General features: G+C 40.2%; 1 protein-coding gene and 1 long non-coding RNA gene across 4 annotated transcripts in view; one reads left to right on the forward strand and one right to left on the reverse strand.

Moving 5' to 3' along the window:
• Nucleotides 1–1,403: 1,403 nt before the first annotated feature.
• PPP6R2 (protein phosphatase 6 regulatory subunit 2) overlaps nt 1,404–25,627 on the reverse strand; it is an 89,886-nt gene continuing 65,662 nt past the window's right edge. The window contains exons 23-26 of one of the 3 annotated variants that reach the window (XM_075208495.1): nt 25,195–25,212; nt 21,119–21,277; nt 2,195–9,976; nt 1,404–2,019 (exon numbers count right to left, since the gene is read on the reverse strand). In XM_075208495.1, the coding sequence (XP_075064596.1) occupies nt 9,925–9,976; nt 21,119–21,277; nt 25,195–25,212 (229 nt within the window). In that variant the 3' untranslated portion in view covers nt 1,404–2,019; nt 2,195–9,924. Of the gene's footprint in view, nt 2,020–2,194; nt 9,977–21,114; nt 21,278–25,194; nt 25,213–25,627 lie in introns of those variants that run through there. The other 2 variants (XM_075208496.1, XM_075208497.1) reach the window with 2 other exon arrangements.
• Nucleotides 4,981–25,358, forward strand: LOC142152159 (uncharacterized). Its single transcript, XR_012691298.1, has 3 exons — nt 4,981–5,063; nt 19,994–20,073; nt 25,202–25,358. It is a non-coding gene; the product is annotated as an uncharacterized LOC142152159 (long non-coding RNA).

Consider the following 25,627-nt stretch of genomic DNA (forward strand, 5'->3'; position numbering starts at 1 on the left):
CCTTTTTCAGACATGATATTAATATATGCGGTGTTTTATTTCTTTAAAATAAATCCTGCAATCAACCAGAATTACTTATAACAAGTTAGCCGATTACCTATAGACACCAGTACTCTGAATAAAGCATAAAGCACTGTTAAAACAGTTAACCAGGCTATAACATCCTAATATATAAAATAAAGGTGGTACCAAACAGGAGAGGACACAATGCGATCAGTCTGGGCAGAAAGTACCAAAAAGCCTGTCAGCCATGCCAGGAAATGGCTGCCTCTGTGAGGGAAACTACCGCCTCCAGGACTGCCCCTACAATGTCCGCCTCCATGCGCAGCCATACAACATAATCTTAAAGTCTGCAGTGCAACTCACAGCAGACAGCTACTCTCAGTGTGTGCCCCGGCTGTCTGCAGCGCCGGGCATAAATATTGCCTCCTGGGAAGAGCAATTGCGTGCACGCTCTCCTGCCACAGCCTCACTGCTCGTGTCTAGAGAAAGTGCTGGCAAGTCAGTTGGGATGGGAGGAGAGAGTGCAGTTTAACTCCCGCCCAATCGTACAATGCAGTGTTCTGTTCCGTCACCTGTACACACTACAGATCTGTCCACTCCTTGTGAAGATCACACTGATTGACTACCTGCAGCTCCAGTGTAGAGGTGAGTAGAGGAAACAGGCTGTACAACCCTACGCAGAGACTCAGAGTGAAGGAAGCAGACAGGCTATTCACACACTTGGCCTTAAGGAGGGTCCCTGTGCTGTCACCTAAATAAGAATTTTCTATAAAGATATCTATCATTTACAGGCAGGAGCTCATACACACATGCCCTACTATTATGCACTTTAAAAAAAAAAAACTGAGTCTGCTTCCAGAAAGGAGGGACAAAGTAGGGGAGAAGTGTACTCTTAAACAAGTTATGATAAAGTGCCTGAACTCCTAGTTCACCTGCTATACCCAATGTCTCGCTGTGTCCCCAATGAGAAAATACGATATCATCATTCCATTCAATATTGCCTTTTTACAAGCCCAACATTATGCTAGTGTGGTGGCAAAAGAAACTCTCCCAACTGGATTGGGACAATGCTTTTGACACATTACTATACAGTCCCCTTCCCTTGCACTGAGCAATATCCATCCACTATATCTATTTTATCTATTCTAAGAGAACAATTAGACTACAAAACATTGAACACAGGACTGGTGCAGTGGTTACAACAATTCCCATCTTTATCAATTGAAACCCATGTCAAATCGGACTTTCAGAGGACCCCTTATGTCCAAAATGTGAATATCCCAGAGTGGATATTAAACACTGTCCACCACCCTGTGTCATTGATCAGGAAGAAAATATGTTACACATTCCGCATGGACTGGATAGATGCCTCAATATAAAAAGAAAAAAACATGCAGATATTCTTTGAGACCTGGGAAAGTTTTATTGAAATTCTCTCAGCGCACAGATTAAAACACAGGTGTGGAAATATTTTTTTATACCATCTGGTACAAAACTCTGGTATATACACAGGATCCTTGTGACCAGTGGGGGAATACCTTCTGAAATCTTCGGGGTGGCTCCCTGCCGGGCCATTGAATATGTTAAAATATAGTTTTTTACTGTCCATTAATACAATATTAAAATTATTTACTACCATTTGTATTCAGAACCAATATTTCTTTGTTACCATGATATGTTCTTCATTGTCAGTATGGATCTTTTAGGCACAGATTTGTTATTCTTCTATCAATATTTACAGATTTGCCACCTTTATAGTAGTAAAATCAAGGCATCCCCTTGCCAACCAATCACACTGAAGGATCTCTGCTTCTGCAGGTCTTCCCTCCATGGGTCTGATCTCCTTTTACTTAAATGTGATCAACCAATTACGAAATCACATGAACTTCAATGGAAAGAGGACATGAGAGAAACTCCTAAACCAGCGGTTTGTTCAGTATCAGGGAAGAAGTCACTAAAAGCTCAATGTCCATGTGGATCAAAGAAAATTCTTATAAACTCCTATTTCAAATGGTACTTGGCAGAGCCGTAACTTAGAATTCTAGTGCCCTGGGCGAGAAAGACAAATGCCGCCCCCCTAGCCCTCAATTTTAACCAAATTAGCCTAAAATATTCCTAAATTGCGCCCCCCTTCAGCGTTGCGCCCTGGGCGGTCGCCCCTGTCGCACAGCCCTAGTTACAGCCCTGGTACTTGGTTCCATTAAGAGTTCCTTAGCTTTTCGAACTTCTGCTGGCGAGATTGTGGAAAAAAAGTACCCTGTTCCACATTTGGTGTCCAAAAGAGAGTTTCTGCCTAGATCTTGATATCCCAATTAATACAGTTACACAAGTGCTGCTTCAACATAATCTCTTATACTATCTCCTCCCACTCCCAAATAAAGATGCTCTGAAAACATACTTTGAAACAAGGCGCTTGGATGATTTATAGCACAATTGGAAGAAACCAGATCCACCTGCTCTCATTAATAAAGTTTGGCAAATATACAAGTTGGATCACATTACTAGTATAATAGACAATAACTCTAATCAATATACCAGTATTTGAAGTGCTTGGGACTCTATATTATGAGCCTGGATCAACCTCTCAATCACAAGAGTCTTCTTCCTCTGCTTCCCTTTTTTTCTCCCTTTGCCCTCTCACTCCATTCCTGTACGGACACACCTGCGTTCTCCCTCCCCCTAAACCTAACTGAAATACTATGGCGCCTTTGGCATTTCTTATGTTATTAGATTGGATATGGCAGGGAAAAAATAGTAGAAAAAGAAGTGTCAGACAATGATTCTCATCAACATATATTGGGTTATTATTGAACCTTAAGTACCCACAATTGTATACATTTGAATCAATGTGTTCACAAATATTTTCATTTAACAATTTGTACAGAAACATAAATTATCTAATATGATACATTTGAAATGTTGAGCATTTGCAGAAATAATATTGCTTAATTATGATTGTTGACATTAGCGATTCAAGTACTGGCTCATCAAAATGTTCTTGAACAATCATATTTCTGAACAATATAATATAGAGATATTTCTCATTGAATATGATCATCTTGTGATAAAAATAAAAATCATTGCTCATGTGGGCACCTTTTTCCAGGCAATAATTTATTCTCTTATATACTAAAGAGGAGTTTTATCAGACTATGTAGAAATCAATGAATTTTTCAAGCAGTATTTTTAATCACCCCTTGAGCCTTTATTAGTAAAGATCTAGGAACAGCTCACTCAATCAGCTAAGCAAGTTGACACTTAAGAATAAAAGTATTGCCACATTCTGGAAATAATGTGTATGTATGTAAAATGTTTTTGAATTGCTTAAGGTAGGAATTATTGTTCTTCATACCTAAACATATGTGCAGTTGAAAACAACAACCTGACAAAATATTGTGATATAATGAACACCCGATTTGTGCATCATTTTGGTTACTGCTATATTATTTCTAGTGGTGCCAAAAACAATCAGCCCATACAATTATGTATTGGGATCAATGATCCCTGATATAAAGCAATTTAAAATCACCTTACATGAGTCCATATTCTCTCCAGAACCTGCAGCATATAATATTCTGGAAAAGATCCTAACTGTGCATGTCTGAATGAGCCTAGAAATGAGCTGAGAAAACAAATAATTTAGACAAAAGAGGGGTGATATAAAATGTTCATTTGTATTTACATTATGGTACAACCACTGTATTGATTGCTGTGTAATTATGACATTAAGGCCCTGACTAAAATGTATTTACTATAATGTAGTATAGTAATAATTATACTCCGTATGCACAAACTTCTCACCTTCCCTTAATGATTGTAGTGCTTGTAGCCATTTTAATAATAAAAAAATCTTAAACGTTGGTTGGAGTTCTGACCCTATAGGTGAGAAGAGTCTCTTCAGCTTCTCAAAAAAAATGTCAGTCCTTAGCTTCTGCACCCGCTCCTTTTATAGTTGTTTGTGAGTGTGGGACTCTCGTTAAACCAATATACCATTTATAAAGGAGAACTGAAGATGCAGCACAAACAACGGACTAACAATGAAACATATATGTTGCACAGATTACATATCTCAAAATAGAACAAGGAAATAGGCAGAACACATGTATCCTATATATCTTTATCTAAGTATATACACATATACATACACAGAACATTGGAAACACACACAGTTTACCTTCTGTGTTGCTGGAGGTCAGTATTATTACATTACAGTTTGCACCATTACACTGATTAAATAGAGAGCTAGTAACAAAATGATTCAATTCAGATCTCACTTTTGCCTCTGTCAATGGCATTGTATAACAGGCCTAGCAGTAGTTGTAATGCCTATTGCCAAGTTTAGATATTTTGTGCCCCTATTATTGTGCACAGCATTTGCAGAACAATTCAAATTATAGACTGCTATTCACTTTACAGATTTAACATAAATCTCAAGTGTGCTTTGCACTACATATCAAAACCCTATCAGTAGGAAATGTAATTAAAAAAAAAAAGTACCAGTTGTCCAAAACATTAATAAAAATATTAAATATTTCCTACCATTTGAAATTGGATGTAGATGTGTACACTATACTTGCACATAACACACTGTTTCTGGGGAATAATGTTCTGTCTGTCAGATTAGCACTAGGCATGTGATCTCAAGGTTTAGGCCAAAAAAGCACATTCCAGTTTGCAAAAAGTTATCTCAAATAGCTATTATCACACATATAATGCCACATGTCGACAAGTCATTTGCATATTCTTCGTATGCATACAATATCTGGACTGCAGTATGCACGATTTTCAGAAGACTCAAAATAAAAAACATGTCAGTTAGAAACCTCTTGATACCTGTTTGAACACAGCACATTCCTCATGCATTCTAGATTGTTTTGATAATATATGCACATATTAATATATATGCTAAAAGAAAAAAGAAAATCTGCCTGCAGACCTTTCCAGCTGCAAGCACACAATCCACTTCTTACAAACAAATCTTTGCACAGACTACAAGTTAAATGCACTGTGTACACATCTCACAAAAAGGATGATTGTTTCACAGCACATGAACATGGCAGGTGAGAATGCATTACTATGTTTTCTTTCTAAAGGAAACTAAGGAATATATATAGGTACAGAGTCACTGTGAATAGTTTTCTGCATTTACTGAATCATCAGAAATGAGCAATGATTGTATTCAAGTTTTCTATTCTAAACATATATAGTACTTTGTGGAAGACTAGTACAAAATTACTATTCTTAACAGGTATTTGTGTTTAATTTCATTTTTTTTAAGGTGTATTTTACTAAGATACGCAATCTTCATCTCCTGCTTCCAAAAAATGTTAGATAAGTGTGGGAGGCAATAAACCGTCCACATATACAACCTTGCAATCAGATTACTATATAATATACAAATCATGGTGCACTTAATACTGCAGAAATCCAAGATACAATATCATCCCTTACAAACTGTAACAACGGGGTCAAGGAATACACTCAGGCTATGTCTAGGAAATTATCTTATAATTTGTGTGTGTGAATTATTTTCACAATTATTTACTTTTGAAATATATTCACAAGGACAAATATGCAATTATCCAAATGAACTCACTGGTTAGTGAATATACGGTGTTTGCACTAATGAATGTTGGCATCTGAGGAAGAGGCCATGCCTCTGGAAGGTTAGAGTTATTTGATGTTGTTGCTACTAAGGAATGGAGCCTCCAGAGTCAGCAACAAGGAACCCCTAAATTTGAAAACTGCAGTGAACACTGATCCTTTACATCCTCTCTATGAGTCAATCTCTTTACTGAAAGAACATTTTGAAAAATAAGAATGGGTAAAGCGGCTCTCAGGGTCCTCTTTATTATATTTAGCTCAATGAAAATCTGCCCATGTGAAGAAATCATTATTAGTAACAGCATCATTAAACCCAGGCTGTAAGTTACAAGTATAATGTACCACTATTGTCCACATCTACATAATATGTTTCTCATAACAGCCATAAGAGATGTAGAATAGTAAATATTACTGCCAAACAATAATGATCATGAACATTACTCTATTTCTAGTAACTCCTGAAAGTCTATCCCAACATTTTTCTTAATTTATTCAGAAATTCCTTAGAAAGGATACATATGATTTATTTTTTGGCAGCAATATAATCAAATACATGTTTTATTGTCATATGTACAGAATAAAGAATGTTGGGATTATACTTTTGCCATGTAGGTCAACAATGGAATGGCTCTGCCATCCCAACTAAAACCACACCAATGGCTTAAAATACTAAATAAGGTATTGTCAATTTGGCAGTACATTCAAATAGAAATGGATGTTTAAATAGTTTATATTAAATTTAGCCAAAGCTATAGACTGAGGCCATACAGCATACAATAGGACTAACAATTAGAAATATAATGTTATCAAAGAAGTGAAAAAACAAACTCCTTTACTTGCTATTCTTTATAATATATTTGGGGATGACCACACCAAAATCTTTGAGAGAAATCCAGAAACAAATAGATACCTAAGGTTTTCCCAGGGATTATGTATTTTCCACTTTGTGGCCTATTGCGTATTAACAATCAGCCATACTGCAGGTGTTGCCTATGCCTATTTTTGTTATACACAACATGGCACAGGTCAATCATTTAGTTAGTTTTGTGTCAAAGAGGATGTGATATCTTCATATAAAACTAGATTGGTTTCTTTAACATATAAAATAATTATTTTTCTAAATGACTGTGTTAGAAACCCAGCCAGTTAGAACTGTTGCAATTACCCTACTTCCTTCTCGGTTATATAAAAGTCAACATAAATATGAAAGAAAATGTCAGAAAAGAAACAAAGGGTACATAATAAAAAAATCTAAACAACTGAAAAGCTTAACAATACAGGTACAGGTCTGTAAAGACACAAAGGGGGTTTCTGTAATGTACGACTGAAATAGAAAATAAATTCACGTCTTTTCTTTAGGCATGATGTACAACAGTAAACAATAATACTGCCACAGTAAACAATGTGATATGGCGCGTCTGGAAAATTCCATAATTACAATAAAAACACTTCACATACTAGATTGATATGGCTCCTATGCAGCCAGTGGCTCAGTTTACTGAAGTATGAAACATGATTTAATCAGGTATGTCCTTGTTATTTATGTTAGATGGCAGTACAATTAAAAATACCTATTTTGGAAATCATATGAATATTTATATCATGCACAAAACAAATCTCTAATCATTTGTCTAGTTCACTTATATGAAAGCCCAATATAATCAATACTTGCCTTAAAATAAAGCAAATGTTTGACATTAAATTATATTAAAGGACATGTATTACTGAGCTAAATAAAATAACTTAAGTATTTATGTCCATCCTGCATTCTTCCATCCCTTTGTAGCACTTTAGATAAGAGGTGCTTCTCTACTAAATAGGGAGATAGTGACTGCAGAGTTGATCTGCAGAAATGCACTGTGTGGACTATATGATTTATACATGTGCAGGATCTACGATGCCATGGCAGTGAAAATTACTGGAATATTAACTTATTTACGTTATTTAGACTCCGACTAAGGCTCATTTGCTAACACTGCACTGAAGCTTAACTAAAGCACAGGAAACAACCAGCTTTATCTCTCTAGTGCAAGTTCAATATTAAAAGTGGTGGATTGGTTATTGTTTAGTGTAAATCCTGCCACTTAATGCAATGTTGGTAAACAAGTTCTAATATGAGAGAGAAGCTTCAGATGTCTAATGAGCCGGATAGAATACTTTTAAACAAAAGCCTTAGTGGGATATAAGGTAACGATAAGCAGTGTATATTACTTTCTTGGTTCTGCTGGGTCTATGAACCAGACTGGTAGTGCTTTTGCCTGCGCATGTTTTATGTTAAATATTGGCCTGTTTTTAGAAATTATTTCTAGCCATAAGGTGCACTAAGAAAAACAAACAATGCAATCTTCAACTATTATGTGACATACCTTCGAATAGACTTTTCATGGCACAAATATTTGCAAAGCATGACTGTAGGATATATATTACATTAGAAGCCCCTACTATGCTCATACAGACTGTAAGGAACAGAATTTGTAACAGTATTTGCAATTAAATAGTAAGGTACTCAATAGTCATGTTTGTCCTATTTTCTTTTCAAAAACAACTAAATAGACGTATTGTTTTAATTGTTTTACTCTAGCTGGATTTGGATTTCATATGGTTCTTAATGAACATCACTGGCCAAATAAGAGAAGCAACAAATGACATACATGTGTATTTAGAAGAAAAAACAAATTCAATTAAGAGCAAGATGTCTATTTTAAAGATAAAGAAAATTATAAAAATAAGCACCTGCAACATAAAAACTGCCACATGAGAACAGTAGAGGTTAAAACAGTATGTGGCACAGGCTGATGTTTAGGGTGGCATTCTTAAAAATAATTCTGCATTTTTAAAGAGCTTGAAAAAAAAAAAATGCATTGCTTAGCAACCATTAAACAATAACAACTGTGCTTCAAAAGCCCCTTGACCATATATCTAAATATGAGGGGAAAAAGACCCAGAAAACAACACACACTATAAAATAAAAAATAAAATGTAAATTATGCCACATTTTCTTCAGAAAAAAATAAATACATTAAAAACTTTGTATTTTTAATACTTGTTTAGAGTACTGTAAAAATACTCTGTTGCAAATATTTTTAGACATTGTTTTTAAGAATGCCCCTCCATAACACATTATACCCTACTCTGAATGGTACTCTGTGATGAAGAAAAAATATGACACACACTACATAGAAAGCTGAAGATGAATTGAATAACTGCAATAAGATGGGTCAGTGCTTATATACAGAGGTTAAGAACATCCCTACTCAAAGCAATGTTTTATGACAAAGGGACTCCCTAGCGGTATCTAAATGGGCTTTTGATTTTGAGCAAACAGGAAATGTAGATTGTATATCTGAATGTGCAACACTGAAAGTCAGAAATGAATCAGGTCTTGCATATACCCTGCTCTTTAGTTCCATCATTGCTCTGCATTTACCTGTCATTTCGCTTTCTAATGTACACTGTTTCTTTGCACATACAGTATTATGAGACTGAGGGCAGTTAAGATGCTGCATGTAAACTGTGCTAGCTGAGATAAGTGTGAGATGTTCTTACTCTGGGAGAAGGAAATTTGCTGACTGAGCAATATCTGTTTAGGTCGATGTGGTTGAACTGATCATTGTCAGATCTTGCTTAGTATAGACTGCAATTTTACCTGATAAATACAAAGCATACCTAACAGAGGTCATTATTCATAAAAACATACAGAACTAAAATGCTTTTCAATCCTTTTTCATTATCAAAGGTGCTTGATAAGGATCATAAGGTAAAGTGCATGGAAACAACAAATAAGAATGTCACCCGTCTGTACCAGTATATGTACAGTATTCTTGCCACACGCTGGACCTGCTTGTGGTCTAAAGGACTGTTCCATACTACTGGGAAGAGGTCACATGTGCAAGCAGTAAGAAGCATGTAAGAGCATCTGCAATAAAATTTGGAGGATTATTGCTTAAAATCATAAGTAATTTCAGACAGGAAATCACCAGTATCTATGTTTGTTTCCCAGCTGTCCTGTATATCTTTCTGCTGTAGCGAGATAGGCATGACGACAAAAGAATATGGAAGAAGCTGCATAAGCACGAGGCAGGATTCCTTTCAGAGTATTTACTGGGGACTTGTCTTACACACAAACCCCACATTTTCAAGTTGTCAACAATTTCAAAATTAGTTTGCTGCGTCTACCACTTTTCTTCTTTTCCTGTAAGTACTCTCTTAATTGGCATACAGTACTCCAAACAAATTAGATGTTTCTGCATCTGCACATAGGTCCATGGCAGTAAGAGGACTGCCTCACACCAGATGTAGTTTGGAGTTGTAGTTGTGTCATGCTGGCCCGTTTAATGTGGTTTCAGGATTTAAGGCAATATCCCCATGACTGTAAAACAAAATAATATTACACAAATAATAAGCAATACCTCAAAGCACATAACTGGTGTCCTGCTAGTAAAACTTGCAGTATCTGAATTTGGGACACAAATATATGCATACTCGCTGCATATGAGCACGGCATAGAGCTTACATGACAGCATAGAGAACTGCAACTTGCTGCATGAATGCTGCAAAAGAAACTGATGCACCAATATACACATAGCCATATAGTTATACACTACTTATAAAAAAAAACAACATCATTTTATATCAGGCGCCCAACTGCAACATATGCATATAAAAAATATTTCAGACCACAGAAAACAAAAAAAAAATAATAATCACTTATAGGGGTTTCAGGTGGCCCATTAGTTAATAATTAAAGAGTGGAATAAACTTATGGATAATGCCCTTTACATGGCATCACTTTGAGTAAATGCTTTAAACGCTATTATTAAGAGCGATACACAGGCTCATGCTAACACAGAATATGGACCTAAAAAGTTAGAGATTTTACTCGCTAGGGATCTTCAGTACAGGATACAATTTACTGGTCAGCATGTAAAGCACTAGAGACAGGCTCACTGAAAAAATTTAAAGAAATAAAAGATACAATTAAGCTACTCCCTAAGGACAATAGGCAAATAAGCTACTCCTGCTTAGGAAAACAAGATTTCTGGGTAAACAAATAGGAAATGAAATATACATGCTGCAAAAACATAACAGCCATGCAAATTTCACTCCAACTGTGTTTATTTCATGTGCTTGGTTTAAAATTGGCACACACACACATTTGTAACCCAAAAGTTCTGTGTACATAGCCAACTGCAGCAGTTCCCAAAGTGTCCCAAAGAAAAAAAAAAATAGGATTTTTGTATTTACGTTAAATCCTTTTCTCTGATTCCATCTGGGGGACAAAGCTACCATGGGGTTGTATGAGGGCACATGGAGTTGGCACTTAAATAGTTAAACTGTTAACAGAAGCTACTCCCCTCTGCAACCCCTGAAGCTCCTCAGTGTAATTGAAAAGCCCCAAGGAAGGGAAACAGAATAGCATGCAACCAACAAAAGCAACAGAAAAGCGAAGGGCAGCAACGCAGTGTACCCCAGATGGAATCAGAGAAAAGGATTTAGCGCAATACAAAAATCCTCTTTTCTCTTTCATCCAATCTGGGGGACACTGCTATCATGGGGACATTCTAAAGTAGCTCTTTGAGGGAGGGACAGCTCTGTCAATCTGTCCTGCAAAGCTTTGTGGCCAAAACTTGCATCATGAGACACAAAAACATGAAAACGGTAAAACCAGGTAAAGTGTGGACAGAGAACCTGGTTGGCGCAAGACAGAGTTAATCTGCCAATGCAACGTTGCGCGCAGCCCAAGAGGTTCTCCCCAGAACTGAGGAAATGCACGGCGACATGATCAAGTACAGGCCGATCAGAACCGAAATAAGCCTGCCTGACGGGCATGGAATACCCGTCAGTGTATTCCTGATAAGTTGAACAACAAGAGAGCCCAAAGTCCAGAAACTCTCACTGCAGATGCGATGCAGAAGTCGTCTTTACAAACTGTCATGCGCAGTAAGTCCGCATAACAGGCTCGACATGGCCAATCGGGTGCAATCAGGATCACTGAAATTCCGCAGTGTCTGATGTCATATCATGTTCATGACATCCACTGTGCACGCCAAGGGGTCTCTGGTCCTGAGCAGAACCTGGGCACCTAGCGGTTTCGTCGAGATGCCATGAGGACCACACAGTGTCTGAGGTAAAACTGCTCAGGAGTTTGTTTAACTGTCTCCAACTGTCACTTCTCCTGCACTGGTTCCAATGGAACATACCAATTTGCGTAGGGGGAGCAGTCCTATTTGAAAATGACATGCTCCTCCTCAGGTTTTAACCACTATATGTGTATAATAGTACTTGTATCTGTCAAGTAAAATGTATGTGTTATTATTTAAAAGGAAAACAGACAGGCCATAAACAATCACACCATAGAGATAATAGATAGTAGAACCACTTTTGTTCTGACCCTGGCTAATGCATCAAAACAGTATAGAAATTAATATCTGGTTACTAAAATGAACGTCTCAGAATAATTTAACTGAACACTCATGTAAAATACTGTCTGCATTAACTTTAGAGCCTTCTATAATAAAACTCTAAACTGTAGTTAGATCTATAACAGTTTTCTCTCTATTACAACAAGGAACCCCATTAATTAGTTATTTCCCAGTGGGGTACTTAGCTGCTGAGGACCCAATGCCTGTATGAGGATGAAGAGGGAAGGAGCCAGCCGCTGTAATGTAATAGCTGATGTCCCCGTCTTCTGTGAGGGGAGCAGTAAACTGTGCACCTCTCATTTAGGTGTTGTGGGGGGAGCTCTGCTCTCACTCCCTGCACTGTTTGCTCTCTCCTTTTTCTGGCCAGTGAGATCCAAGTTCCCCCCTCCGCCTTGGTATCTCCTTGTAATGGCCGCTCACTGATCAGGGCACAACGCTCTATGCCTGAGGCAGTGCGGACCTGTCAGGAGAAATCAGTGTCAGCCTCGTCAACGGCGGTTGTCACTGCCTCTAACTGAAGAAATCTTCCAGCGTAATTGAAATGGACGGAGTGGTGCTCCGTTTAGTTCTATGGGTGTAGGTGCTGCTTACAGCATTTACCCTGTCTTAAGTAAAAATAAACAATAATAAGAATAAATAAAAGAAAATCTATTTTAACTAACAGCAAGTACTGCAGATAACAGCCCAACTCCTTGGGCACTTAAATAACACTGAGGAGCTTCAGGGGTTGCAGAGGGGAGGAGCTTTTGTCAACAGTTACATTAACAGTTTAACTATTTAAGTGCCAACTCCATGTGCCCTCATACAACCCCATGGTAGCAGTGTCCCCCAGATTGGATGAAAGAGAAAAGAACTTCCAGTGCCGAATCCTCCTCCTCACTGACTACCGGGCATGATGTCATCACGTCCGACAGTGTCAGTAAGGAGGGGACACAGAGTGAGAGACGCTGAAGGAGGGGAGGGGGACACAGAGAGAGAGACGCTGAAGGAGGGGAGGGGGACACAGAGTGTGAGCTGGCAAAGAGGGGGACACAGAGTGTGAGCTGGCAAAGAGGGGGACACAGAGTGTGAGCTGGCAAAGAGGGGGACACAGAGTTATATATTGAAGGGCACAATGTGGTGGTGAAGGGTTCTAAATACATCTTATGTCATTTTGATCCAACTACTTAAAAAACGGGACTACCAGGTAATTATTTTGGCTTAGTGGTGCCTTTAAAAAATTATGGTGACCCTAAGGGTGCCTCGAACTGAGAAAGTTTGGGAACCACTGGCCAACTGTATTTTCATAAATGTCTTATAAGATTATTATTATTATACGTATTATAAGAACAACAATTCAAATGTAGACAGTATTAGGGCAACAGTTCGAATGTGGACATTATTAGTAGGTCAACAATTCAAATGTTGTCAGTATTATAAGAACAACAATTCAAATGTAGACAGTATTATTAGGTTGAAAAATTTAATGTTTTAATGTGGACAGTATTAGTAGGTCTACTAAAATATCCATATAATACTGTCCACCTTTTGACTGTCGGAGTAATAATACTGTCTACATCTAAGTTGTTGACATAAGAATACTGTTTACATTCAAATTGTTGGCCTAATAAAACTGCAAACATGTGGCTTGTTGAATGTCTAACCTTCTACACAGCTTGCAAAATTTTGAACTTGCTGTTAAATCCATTTCTTCAAATACATCTGGGAGGCACTACTACCTTGAGGTTCAGGTGAGGGTACAGTAGCTGGGTTAGCATAGTTAAAACTTCTGAGACCCACCTTGCAAAGTTCAGTTCATAACTTGCAAAGCCTCAAAGGAGAGGGTAAACACAAGAATACTAAACAAACACACAGTTCAAACAAACAAAAGAACTGGACACTTAACATAAAGGGTGGGAACGCAGTATCCCCCCAGATGAATTCGGGAGAAATGGATTTAACAAAGAGTACAAAAATCCTCTTTCCTCCTATATCCTATCTGGGGGACACTGCAATCTTGGGAACATTCCAAAGCTGCCCACTTTAGGACATAGAGGGAATGCACAGGCATAGTTAAACGCAAAACTAGTCGTCCAAAACTAGCATCTATAGATGCGAAAACATGAAAATTGTAAAACTTGGTAAATGTGTGGACAGAAGTCCAGGTAGCTGCCTGGAATAGCTGGTCATCCCAAAGCCCTGTGACATGTAGCTGAAGAAGCATTCAGTGATCTAGTGTAGTGAGCAGAGACAGATTTTGGAATCGGCAACCCAGAACTAGAGTACGCCTGCTGAATGGTGAACCTGATCCTTCTACCTAAAAACTAGGTATATATGTAGGCCAGCCCCACATCTGCTTATCATATAGAACCAGGTAACAGGTCAGTCCTTCAAACACCATAAGTCTTGTCCGGGAAAATCCTAAGAGCTCTGACCACATCCACACAACCAGCTGTTCCTAGTCACCTGAAAAACCAGACCCCTTTAAAGAGGGAATGTCAATCTCCTGATTAAGGTGGAAACTGACACCACTTTAGGTTGAAACAGCAGAGTTGTGTGCAAGACTGCCTTGTCATTGTGAAAAATCAAGCAGGGAGACATGAAAGACAGGTCCCCCAATTTGAAAACCCATATACATCAGCTGTCTGACTCGCATGCTTTTAAACTCAGGGAGATTGCTATGTATAGGAAGCAGCATCCAAAAGAGTGTGTTCAACTTCAGGAAAAGCTGTTAAGGGTTTTGTATGGAGAGAGCAGGGTGGACTCCATGCAAAAGGCCCAGTTCGGGTCTTCTGGTCTGCAGCCTCACAGCAAACTGATTAGGAGCTGCACCTGACACGTGCCTGTTGAAAGGTTGCAGCTCTGCTTCAATCACTGTCTCACACCTGAGGAGGCGGTTAGTTGCCTCCTGAGACACTCTGCTGTAGTGAGCAATAATACATATTTGATTTATGTGTGGGACATAAAGGTCCTGCAGAGGAGAGAGCGCCTCCGCAAATGTTTAAGTAAGTGCCGGACAGACAAACCCTGCATTCAAGTAACTTATTGCTACTGTTCTTCACCATCTACCCCAGGAGATGGTACCTATCTCCCCTGATTACCCCACAATATCTATAATATAAATGTCTAGTGGTGTGTGTTAGTCTGTCTGTGTGCGGAAAAAAAAAAACCCAAGCTGCAGCGCCACCTGCTGGGCAGAGTTATACACTGACCTATATATTTCTTGAAGGAAAAGTGACAGTTGGGAGTGGTTGGTGGTTGCCGGGGGTGACAGTGGGGAGTTTTTAACACCTTAAGTACCTTGATTTGACTAGAATGCATGAGTATCATGCACGGGTTAACTGACCTACTAAATTCTTAGTGTGTGTGGAAAAAAAACCTCAAAAAGGGCTGAAATTTGGTATACTGACATTATTGACGAGTTGAGGGGTCAAACTCATTTTCGTGAGGTAATTTTACCTCATGAACACACATGTGTACAGTGGCGGATCCAGGGGGGTGCGATCGGGGCAATCGCCCCCCCCTAGCAGGGGTTTGCTGCCGACGGCTGCACAGTATGTGCAGGTCCGTTTGGCAGTGATAGTGTGCTGCCCGGCTGCTCTGATTGTGTTTTAAAGACAATCAGAGCAGCCAGGCAGCACACTGTCCCTGCCTGTCACTGCCGAGCGGACCTGCACATACTGTGCAGCCCCCGGCAGCCTCAGAAGTCGGAAAGGGGGCGGGGCCTAAATTTCCCCGCCCTAACATCCCCCCGGGGAACAAACATTTTCTAGATCCGCCCCTGCATGTGTAGCGGCGTGTGTTAGTGTGTGTGTGTCTGTGGAAAAAACTATTTTCTCAGAAAGGGCTCATCCGAATGACCCGAAATTTGGTATACTGACATTATTTGACAAAAAAATGCATGAGTATCATGCTCGGGTTAACTTGTTATATATATATATAATTATATATACTGTGCAAAAGTGTTAGGCAGATGTGGAAAAAATGCTACAAAGTAAGAATGCTTTCAAAAACAAAAGTGTTAAGTTTATTTTTATCAATTAACAAAATGCAAAGTGAATGAACAGAAGAGAAATCTAAATCAAATCGATTATTTAGTGTGACCACCCTTTGCCTTCAAAACAGCATCCATTCTTCTAGGTACACTTGCACAAAATCAGGGATTTTGTAGGATTAAAGTCAAGTGTATGATTAACCAGTCATATCAAACAGGTGATAATGATCATCATTTTCATATGTAGGTTGAAAGACAGTCATTGACTGAAACAGAAACAGTTATGTAGGAGGCTTAAAACTGGGTGAGAAACAGCCAAACTCTGCTGCAAAGGTAAGGTTGTGGAAGACAGTTTCATGTCACAGGTCATACACCATGGCAAGACTGAGCACAGCAACAAGACACAAGATAGTTATACTGCATCAGCAAGGTCTATCTTAGGCAAAGATTTCAAAGCAGACTGGGGTATCAAGATGTGATGTTCAAGCTCTTTTGAAGAAGCACAAAGAAACAAGCAACGTTGAAGTCCAAAGACGCAGTGGTCAGCCAAGGAAAAAGTGCATCAGAAGAAATACACATCATGCTTATTTGCCTTTGAAATCAGAAGATGTCCAGCAGTACCATCAGCTCAGAACTGGAAAAAAAACAGTGGGACCCAGGTACACCCATCTAGTGTTCGGAGAAGTCTGACCAGAAGAGGTCTTCATGAAAGAATTGCGCCCAAAAAGCCAACATTCAATGTGGAAACAAGGCCAAGTAAAAACTCAACTATACACGACAACATGGGGTGCAGAAAAATTGCAGCAGGTGCTATGGACTGATGAGTCAACATTTTAAATATTTGGCCGTAAAAGAAGGCAGTTTGTTCGCAGAAGGACTGGAAAACAGTACAACGAGTGTCTGCAGGCAACAGTGAAGCATGGTGGAGATTCCTTGCACGTTTGGGGCTGCATTTCAGCAAATGGAGTTGGGGATTTAGTCAGGATTAATGGTGTCCTCAATATTGAGAAATATAGGCAGGTACTTATCCATCATGCAATACCATCAGGGGGGCATCTGACTGTCTCTAACTTAATTCTGCAGCAGAACCACGACCCCAAACATACAGCCAAAGTCATTAAGAACTATCTTCATCGTATAGAAGAACAAGGAGTCCTGGAAGTGCTGATATGGCCCCCCATAGAGCTCTGATCTCAACATCATCGAGGCTGTCTGGGATTACATGAAGAGACAGAAGGATTTCAGCAAGCCTACATCCACAGAAGATCTGTTGTTAGTTCTCCAAGATGTCTGGAACAACCTTTCTTCAGAGTTCCTTCACAAACTGTGTGCAAGTGTACCCAGAAGAAATTATGCTGTTTTGAAAGCAAAGGGTGGTCACACCAGATATTGATTTGATTTAGATCTCATCTGGTGATTTACTTTGCATTTTGTTGATTGACAAAAATGAACATACTTACTTTGCACACACACACATATATATATATATATATATATATATATATACATACATACACGACGATACATCATTTACCCGTTTGTGTAAGACTAATTTGATACAATTTGATATTTTTTATATATTTTTATGATGAGAGTGATCTGTCTCTCCAGCATGTCCTGGCAGCTATGGTGGGACATTTAATGCACCTGGAACAAAATGCTTTTTTACTATCAAAACTTTATTATTACCCCACACCCAATGCCCACTGTGTGGGGTAATAATAGGGGTTATTTTTTTTGCTTGTTTTTTTACATATATTGCAGTTTTAAATATAATGCTTTATGTAAACATTTTTACTTTTGCCTTTATGATATCTACATTTTACATGTCGACCTTTTAACTGTGTCGACCTTATGAACATGTAAACATTCTGACTGTCATCCTTTTAACTGTGTCAACATTATAGTGTAGATATTGTGACTGTCGACACTGCAACTACATCTAACCTCTTGTGCGGAGTTCGCTCTGCTAGATTGGGGTAGTGAATTATTTTCTACAGAAGTCAAAGTAAATTGTTTATAATGATCCATAACAGAAGCAACATTTAAATCGGCACTTTTGAAATGTTCATTTCTGCATAATTGTTCACTTTAGGTTCGGAGAGGTCATTTCCAGTCTCTTCCCAGCATCTTCTTTACCCTTGTATGATTTCTTTAGTATGGTCTCTCTGTCTAGATTGGTTACTGTGAGAAGCTGAAGTCTCTTTCATTGAGGGTTGATATACTCATTGGCTGAATTGTGTTTTCGGGATAGTTTTGATTAGTGGTGATTTTTCATACATTTTTAATGTTAATATTCAGTTGTGGTTCCATAGTATAAAGAAATCACTCTCCTGGGAGAGTGGAGTCCCTGCTCCAAAAGTCCTCCTCCCAATTCTCCACACACAGGGAAACAAACATTGCCAAAATCACTGTCAGAAAACACTTCTCCAATGTCAGGATTCCCTCATCACTGGGGAGCTCTTGGTTCCTCCCTGATGATTTATGTATGCCATAGCTGAGGCGTTGCAGACAGGCTTGCCCTTCAGAACCAACTGGGCCCCTGTCAGAGTGCTCATCCTTTACTTTGCAGGTGGATCAAAAACCCAGCAAGCCAAAATATGTAGTCACTGCCACCCAAGCCTTGTCCTACGTAAAACAGCCAGTCGAGGATGGAAAAAGGGCAGCCCTTAATCAAGTTGTCTGCTCTCAACCATCTGAGAGACCAGTGCTTCTCTGGGGACAGCGAGATAAACCGGAAATCCAACCGAATGCTAAATCTAAACCACTTCTTGGCAAAATGTAGCTAAAACATCTGAGAGTGGAACCTGGTGTTCTGAACCGAGTTGAAGGTGGAGATCAGATCATCTTCATGCAGAGAAGAACTGATAAGCTTCTGAGGGCCACAACTGTGGGAGACTTGGTAGAGATGAGCCACAGGTGTGTCCACCTTCGGCGACCGTTCTCACATAGCCATGTCCGCATCAGGTAAAGGATACATCAAAGGAAACTTGCGCAGATTAAGCTTAGCCCATGTGTCTCTCAGAAATATGAGAAAGAAGAGACCCCACTCTATTCTTCTTTCTTTTAAATAATATTGACTCAGCAGTTCGGAGAATCATACACATCTAACATTTCTAAAGCATGAAAGACTGCCATAACCAGACTGTGAATGTCCTGATCTCCAAATAAATTGCTCTCTAATCCAATTAGATCTTCTGGATCTGAATCAGCCAAAAGCCCTCCTCTTCATGCAAAGAGAATTCTGAGTCAGAATTGTCACCTAGCCAACCCAGAAAAGACTGCTGGTGCTTATTTGGTCTATGAGCATTGGAAACACTGCTTGAAGTTCCCAATGAGGAAGACATCCAATCTAATCCTAACAGTTTTTTCCAGTGTCTTGCCCCACGTTAATTCAGCCTGGGCCATAGCCGCTGAACCTGTTGCAACCTGGGTTACAATCTCTAAAGTGACATAGTCTGGTACAAGCGCAACCTCACAGAGAAGAAAAGAAGGATTTACACTGACCAGCCTAGTCAGCTCAGCAATGGACTGAGTAAGGGATATTGCCCAATCAGGTTCTGCAATCTCAGCTGCTTTTCCTCAGGCATGCGTAAGTCATGGTCCTCTGCTTCGCAGGGTGCACACAGTGCATCTGGATCCTGCCTTCTGTTTGGCACCTAAAATAGGTCAAATACATAACAGACTTCTATTATCCAGTTTTGGCCTTAAACTGGTCCTGTTTTCAAACATAGTATGAAAGGTACAGCGAGACCAAACAGACAGTGACAGAATCTTACCTAAGTATCTAAATTCTGGTGTAGATTCCCCAACAAAGGTTCCTCAGATATAAGTAAAAGATGTAGAGTAAACTCACTAGAAAGCCGAGGAACTGAATCTGTAACAACACACTCCCCCTCCCCCTCCCCCCCTCCCAAAACATAAAATAAAAAATAAAATCACACACACAAAATATAGGGGATTTACAAAGTAAATATATTTTTCTTTTTAGGGAAGAAGGAGGTACTTAGCACCCAGGTTTTCAGACAGCAACAGGAGCCCTTGAGGAGAGGAGCTTCATCCCATCAGCAGGTAAGCAAACACAAGCAATATAACTTGAGGGGCACATATCTTGACAGTAGCAGCTCCTCCAGAGATTGATATTTCTCTGGCAGGCTTTTACCAGTAGGTACATACGCCCAGGCCTGAGTAACCATTGGCTTGGGGTTTCCTCAGCAATTAGCCCGGAACAAATGGAGCCTTCTGTTAATTAGACATGTTCTGTTGCTTGCTATACTACTAGTGGCATCTACCCTAAGTGTACCGCCTGGCCACTACATATAAACCTGGAAGCCAGGAACTGCAGCTCCAAACAAGTCCTTTAGATTTTTTAGATTTTTGGAGCGGGGGGAATATAAAGTTACTGTCCCACTCTATTGGCAATAGTCATTTTGAAAATGCTAGCACTGAACAGTGCCAGCTAAAATGGAGTCTCCACTGGTGCACAATAATTCCTGCAGTGATAGCCCTCCAGAGGAGTGTAATCCCTCTAAGTGGGGGCACAAGGAGAAAGGTGAGATGCCAAAATGGCATCACCTCCTCCTGCATCAGCACACACATCAGAGTGTGAGTACAGAATTTTGGAAATGCAGAATATGCAAGTAAATAAAATAAAACCAATAAAGAAAAATAAAGTAAATGACCCTAACAGGGCTGCCCATAAAAAACAGCTCAACTTCATGGGCTAAATTACAATGGGAGTGGGAGAAGGAGGAGCTTGTATATCAGAAGTTGTAACTATTAAGTGCCCACCTCCTGTGCCCTCAATTCAACCCCAAGGTAGTAGTGTCCCCCAGATAGGATGTAGGAGAAATAGTGTTATGTAAAGTGCTTTAAATAAATAATACATTTCTCTTCAGGGGAATAACATTCTATCACCGAGCTACATAGGAACATTTTTTGGGTAAAACAGCGATGCCAATTCTGCAGCCAAATGCTCCTCTGAGCATATGCAGGGACTGGTACATGCGTAAAGAAGCCCCATTTTGGCTTCACTGTTTATGCGCCAAACCCATAGCCACTGCACCACCTAGTATTTCCACCACTAGTACAGTTTATCTATGGATCCTATACTCACCTCTTGTCTTTACAAGAACCTTGTGTGCTTGTGATACACGTTGCAACTGAACTCTGTTCTTGTGATGCATCTTCAGAGCCAATGTTGCAAGGATGGTTTCCCTTTGTACATTTGTCGTCAGCAATATTCAACTTATCAATGACTAGGTCATCTGGATTACTGTGGAATGAGAAGAATATTGATATTAAACTCTTGTAACTATGAGGCAGAATTGGCTGCTTATGTTTAACTATTCACACCTAGAATACACAAATATATTTAAAATGTGCACCAAAAGAAAATTGTGTGCAAGTAAAAACAATTGTTTGACATGTCTCTGCAGAACACAAATTCCTACATGTGTGCATGGGAATTGTAGTATCTCATATCCATGCATTAGTAAGTAATTAGGAGTGAGTGCATATATTATAAGTGCACTTAAAATTAATACAAAAGGGAAAACTGATTTAAAAATACTTATATATATTTGAAAACATTTACTGTAAGCGTGCGAAAGGCAGTTTTTTTGCTTGGGCAAGCATTATTCTGGGAGTTGGAAGGGATTCCAGCGCATTAAATACATAAGATCTGATTCAATCTGATGTCTCATATGAATAAACTATACGTGTTTAAAGGACTGTAAAATACAATGCCAGAGATCCATACTATTCATTGTGAAAAAAAACCTATTGCTAATAAACATTGAACACAATAAAAACAACAAGAAGTATATTCTACATAAATTTATTTACAAGACACCTGAATCTACTAGAGATATTTATTCATTTAAAATTGAAACATGTTCTACAAAATAACTCTAATGTCTATGAAAGTAACATTAATCTTCAGTTTAGGACAGGAAAGTCTTTGTGGAGAAGAACACATATGAGGCATGCCAGATGCAAATATTTAGTGACCATAAAATGTGCAAGACATTGAAACTATTCTGAAGTCCTTAATTTAAATCAGTCAGGTTCTATATTATTATCTTTACCTCTATTGCGCCAGTCATATTATGCAATGCTGTACACAGTGAATCAGACACTGGTGTATATATTGCACTGAGGACAATTTAGCTGCTCCTCCTGTTAAAAACATGACCTCCATGCAAAGCAGTGCACAAAGAGATGTGTAAGCCATGCAATGCAAGCAGTCTACCACCCTGAAAACATCCAGCACACTTCAAACACCTGCCAGGAAGAGGGAGAATCTCAGGGCTGGAGTCTTCAAATTAGTAATTTGCCACAATAGGTTGTATCGATATACGATCACAATTATCTCCTCATTGCAAGACTGTGTCAGTTCCTGGATGCATGTGGCAGCCAATAATCCAGTGGTTCCCAAACTTTTTCAGTTCGCGACACCCTTAGAGGCTCTATAATTGTTTTCAAGGCACCCCTCCAAAATAATTACAGAGCAGTCCCTTTTTTAGGTATTTGAGTCAAAATAACGTAATAAGTATTTAGGTCAGGACAGAAATACTTAGTAAGTTGTTTGCAAAAATAATATACATAAATCCAAGGGAAAAGAATATTTTTATATATTTTTCAATTATATTTCTGTCAAAGAATAATTTACAGCTAATATTAAGAGGAATAAGATCAAACAAAGTAAAAACAACATGTACACAAATCATCACACTGCCTGCCCCTCTTCATCCACACACACTGCCTGCCCCTCTTCACCCACACACACACAGTCTGCCCCTCTTCATCCTCACTGTCTGCCCCTCTTCATCCTCACTGTCTGCACCTCTTCATCCTCACTGTCTGCACCTCTTCATCCTCACTGTCTGCCCCATCCTTCATTCTTTTGCCCCTCCACTGCGCAGTGGCGCACGCAGGGGGGCTTTCTGAGTCTCCAGAAACCCCCCCCCCTGCGCTAACTAAGTGGCCGCTATAGCTGCACTGTCCTATACAGCAGCCACGGCGCTGTGAAAGAAGCGTCCGCGGCGGTGCTGTAGTGTATACTACAGCAGCTCTCGCGGGGGGTGTGTTTTTTTTTTGGGTCGGGGGGAAACCCCCTCCCCTCCCCCCGACAATCCTCAGTTCGCCCCTGTTGCTGTTTCCTTTCACCTTACCCTCAGTTTCTTTACTTACCATACTTGGCTTTCTCTCTTCTATTTCTTCTGTCTTCTCTTCTATCTCAGAGCGAGAGGACGACGAGGGAGGGCGCAGAGCGAGAGGACGACGAGGGAGGGTGCAGAGCGAGAGGACGATGAGGGAGGGCGCAGAGCGAGAGGACGACGAGGGAGGGCGCAGAGCGAGAGGACGACGAGGGAGGGAGGGCGCAGAGCGAGAGGACGACAAGGGAGGGTGCAGAGCGAGAGGACGACGAGGGAGGGAGGGTGCAGAGCGAGAGGACGACGAGGGAGGGAGGATGCAGAGCGAGAGGACGACGAGGGAGGGAGGGTGCAGAGCGAGAGGATGACGAGGGAGGGAGGGCGCAGAGCAAGCGGACGACGAGGGAGGGCGCAGAGCGAGAGGACGACGAGGGAGGGCGCAGAGCGAGAGGACGACGAGGGAGGGCGCAGAGCGAGAGGACGACGAGGGAGGGAGGGCGCAGAGCGAGAGGACGACGAGGGAGGGAGGGCGCAGAGCGAGAGGACGACGAGGGAGGGCGCAGAGCGAGAGGACGACGAGGGAGGGCGCAGAGCGAGAGGACGACGAGGGAGGGCGCAGAGCGAGAGGACGACGAGGGAGGGAGGGCGCAGAGCGAGAGGACAACGAGGGAGGGAAGGCGCAGAGCGAGAGGACGACGAGGGAGGGATGGCGCAGAGCGAGAGGACGACGAGGGAGGGATGGCGCAGAGCGAGAGGACGACGAGGGAGGGATGGCGCAGAGCGAGAGGACGACGAGGGAGGGAGGGCGCAGAGCGAGAGGACGACGAGGGAGGGAGGGTGCAGAGCGAGAGGACGACGAGGAAGGTAAACCAGGCGCAGAGCGGGAGGACGACGAGGGAGGGCGGGCGCAGAGCGGGAGGACGACGAGGGAGGAAGGGCGGGGGCGCAGAGCGGGAGGACGACGAGGGAGGAAGGGCGGGCGCAGAGCGGGAGGACGACGAGGGAGAGAGGACGACGAGGGAGGACGACGAGGGAGTGAGGACGACGAGGGAGGGAGGGCGGACGCAGAGCGAGAGTACGATGAGGGAGGGCGGTCGCAGAGAGAGCAGAGCGAGACAACAACGCTTTCTACTAAACAGATATTTACAGTTATATATATATTGTTGTTTTACTAAATTTCTTAATACCATTATCATGGGTATATTTTTGTTATAACCCAAACCTGGAGTAAACTGCATCATCTGATGGAACTTTGTACAAAGATGCAATACACTGTAGACAATACACCCGGCATCCATGGCACTACCTGATGTTTGTTGAGATATCCCTTAAAAGGTTGGTCATGATATAGGAATGTTTAAACAAATATACAGATAATTATTTTTGAATTTCAGGTTTCTTCAGCCTTCAATCTACACCCTCGTGTTTCATGTAAAGGCATGATGACATAAACCTCCATCCTTTTCCCCAGACACCTATGCAGTATCACCCACCACTCCTCACCAACCACAAAAAAAGCAATGCAAACAACAATGAAAATTCTTACTCTAGATTCCCACATTTTATCCTCCTGAGCAATACAATCAAGATAATAAACAAGTCAGAAAAATGCTGATGCGTTTTCATGCACTTCTATACAGAATGTTATAAAACCACATAGGATAAGGTATGCTATGTAGTAAATGTTCTGTCTTTACCAGACACTGCAATTAAGACATTCATATAAATACAGTGCACTAACTGACAGATTAATACAAACACATCACAAAAAACCCTGAGTAATGAAAATGATACATGCACTTTTTTTTAAAGATCTGTTTGGTATACTGTCATATGCAATTATGCATTTTAATAATGTAATAAACCTTCTGTATATAAGACTAATAAGTTGATGTACGAGATGAGAAGTAATTCAGTTGCTTATGGCATAAAGAGTTATCCATGCACTCTGATGAGATTGGTAAAGGAATGAGACTCTCCCTGCTCCTTTGGGAATTTGAAGCACTTTAATCCTTTCCTGACATGCTGTACATACCCTGCAGGTGTAAAGATTCTGAGCAGTACCCACAAGAGGAGAGAGAACATGGAGAAGAGACAGAGGATGACACACGAGAGAGAATATAATCAAGAGAACAGTAAAACAAATAGGATGGTATGAATATGGAGTGCTTGTACAGAATATAAGTACTAGTATGTATGCAGGATATGTTTAATACAAAAAAATAAATATATATATCTGCAAACCACATATTTCTAATTCTATATGAATATAACAGTTGCAAAGCGCAAATAACCCATAGTAACTAACCAATCAGCCTTGATTGTTCTAGTGCAAGCTAGACAAAGAAAGCAAATATCTGATTAGGTGCTATGGATTATTGCACATTTAAGCCAGCATTTTTAAAACCAGGGTGCAATTTTAGGTTGCTATACATTTTGTAAGTCGCTGTTAAAAAGTGCCTTTGAAA

Source organism: Mixophyes fleayi, chromosome 4 (assembly GCF_038048845.1).
Source record: "Mixophyes fleayi isolate aMixFle1 chromosome 4, aMixFle1.hap1, whole genome shotgun sequence".
NCBI lineage: Eukaryota > Metazoa > Chordata > Amphibia > Anura > Limnodynastidae > Mixophyes > Mixophyes fleayi.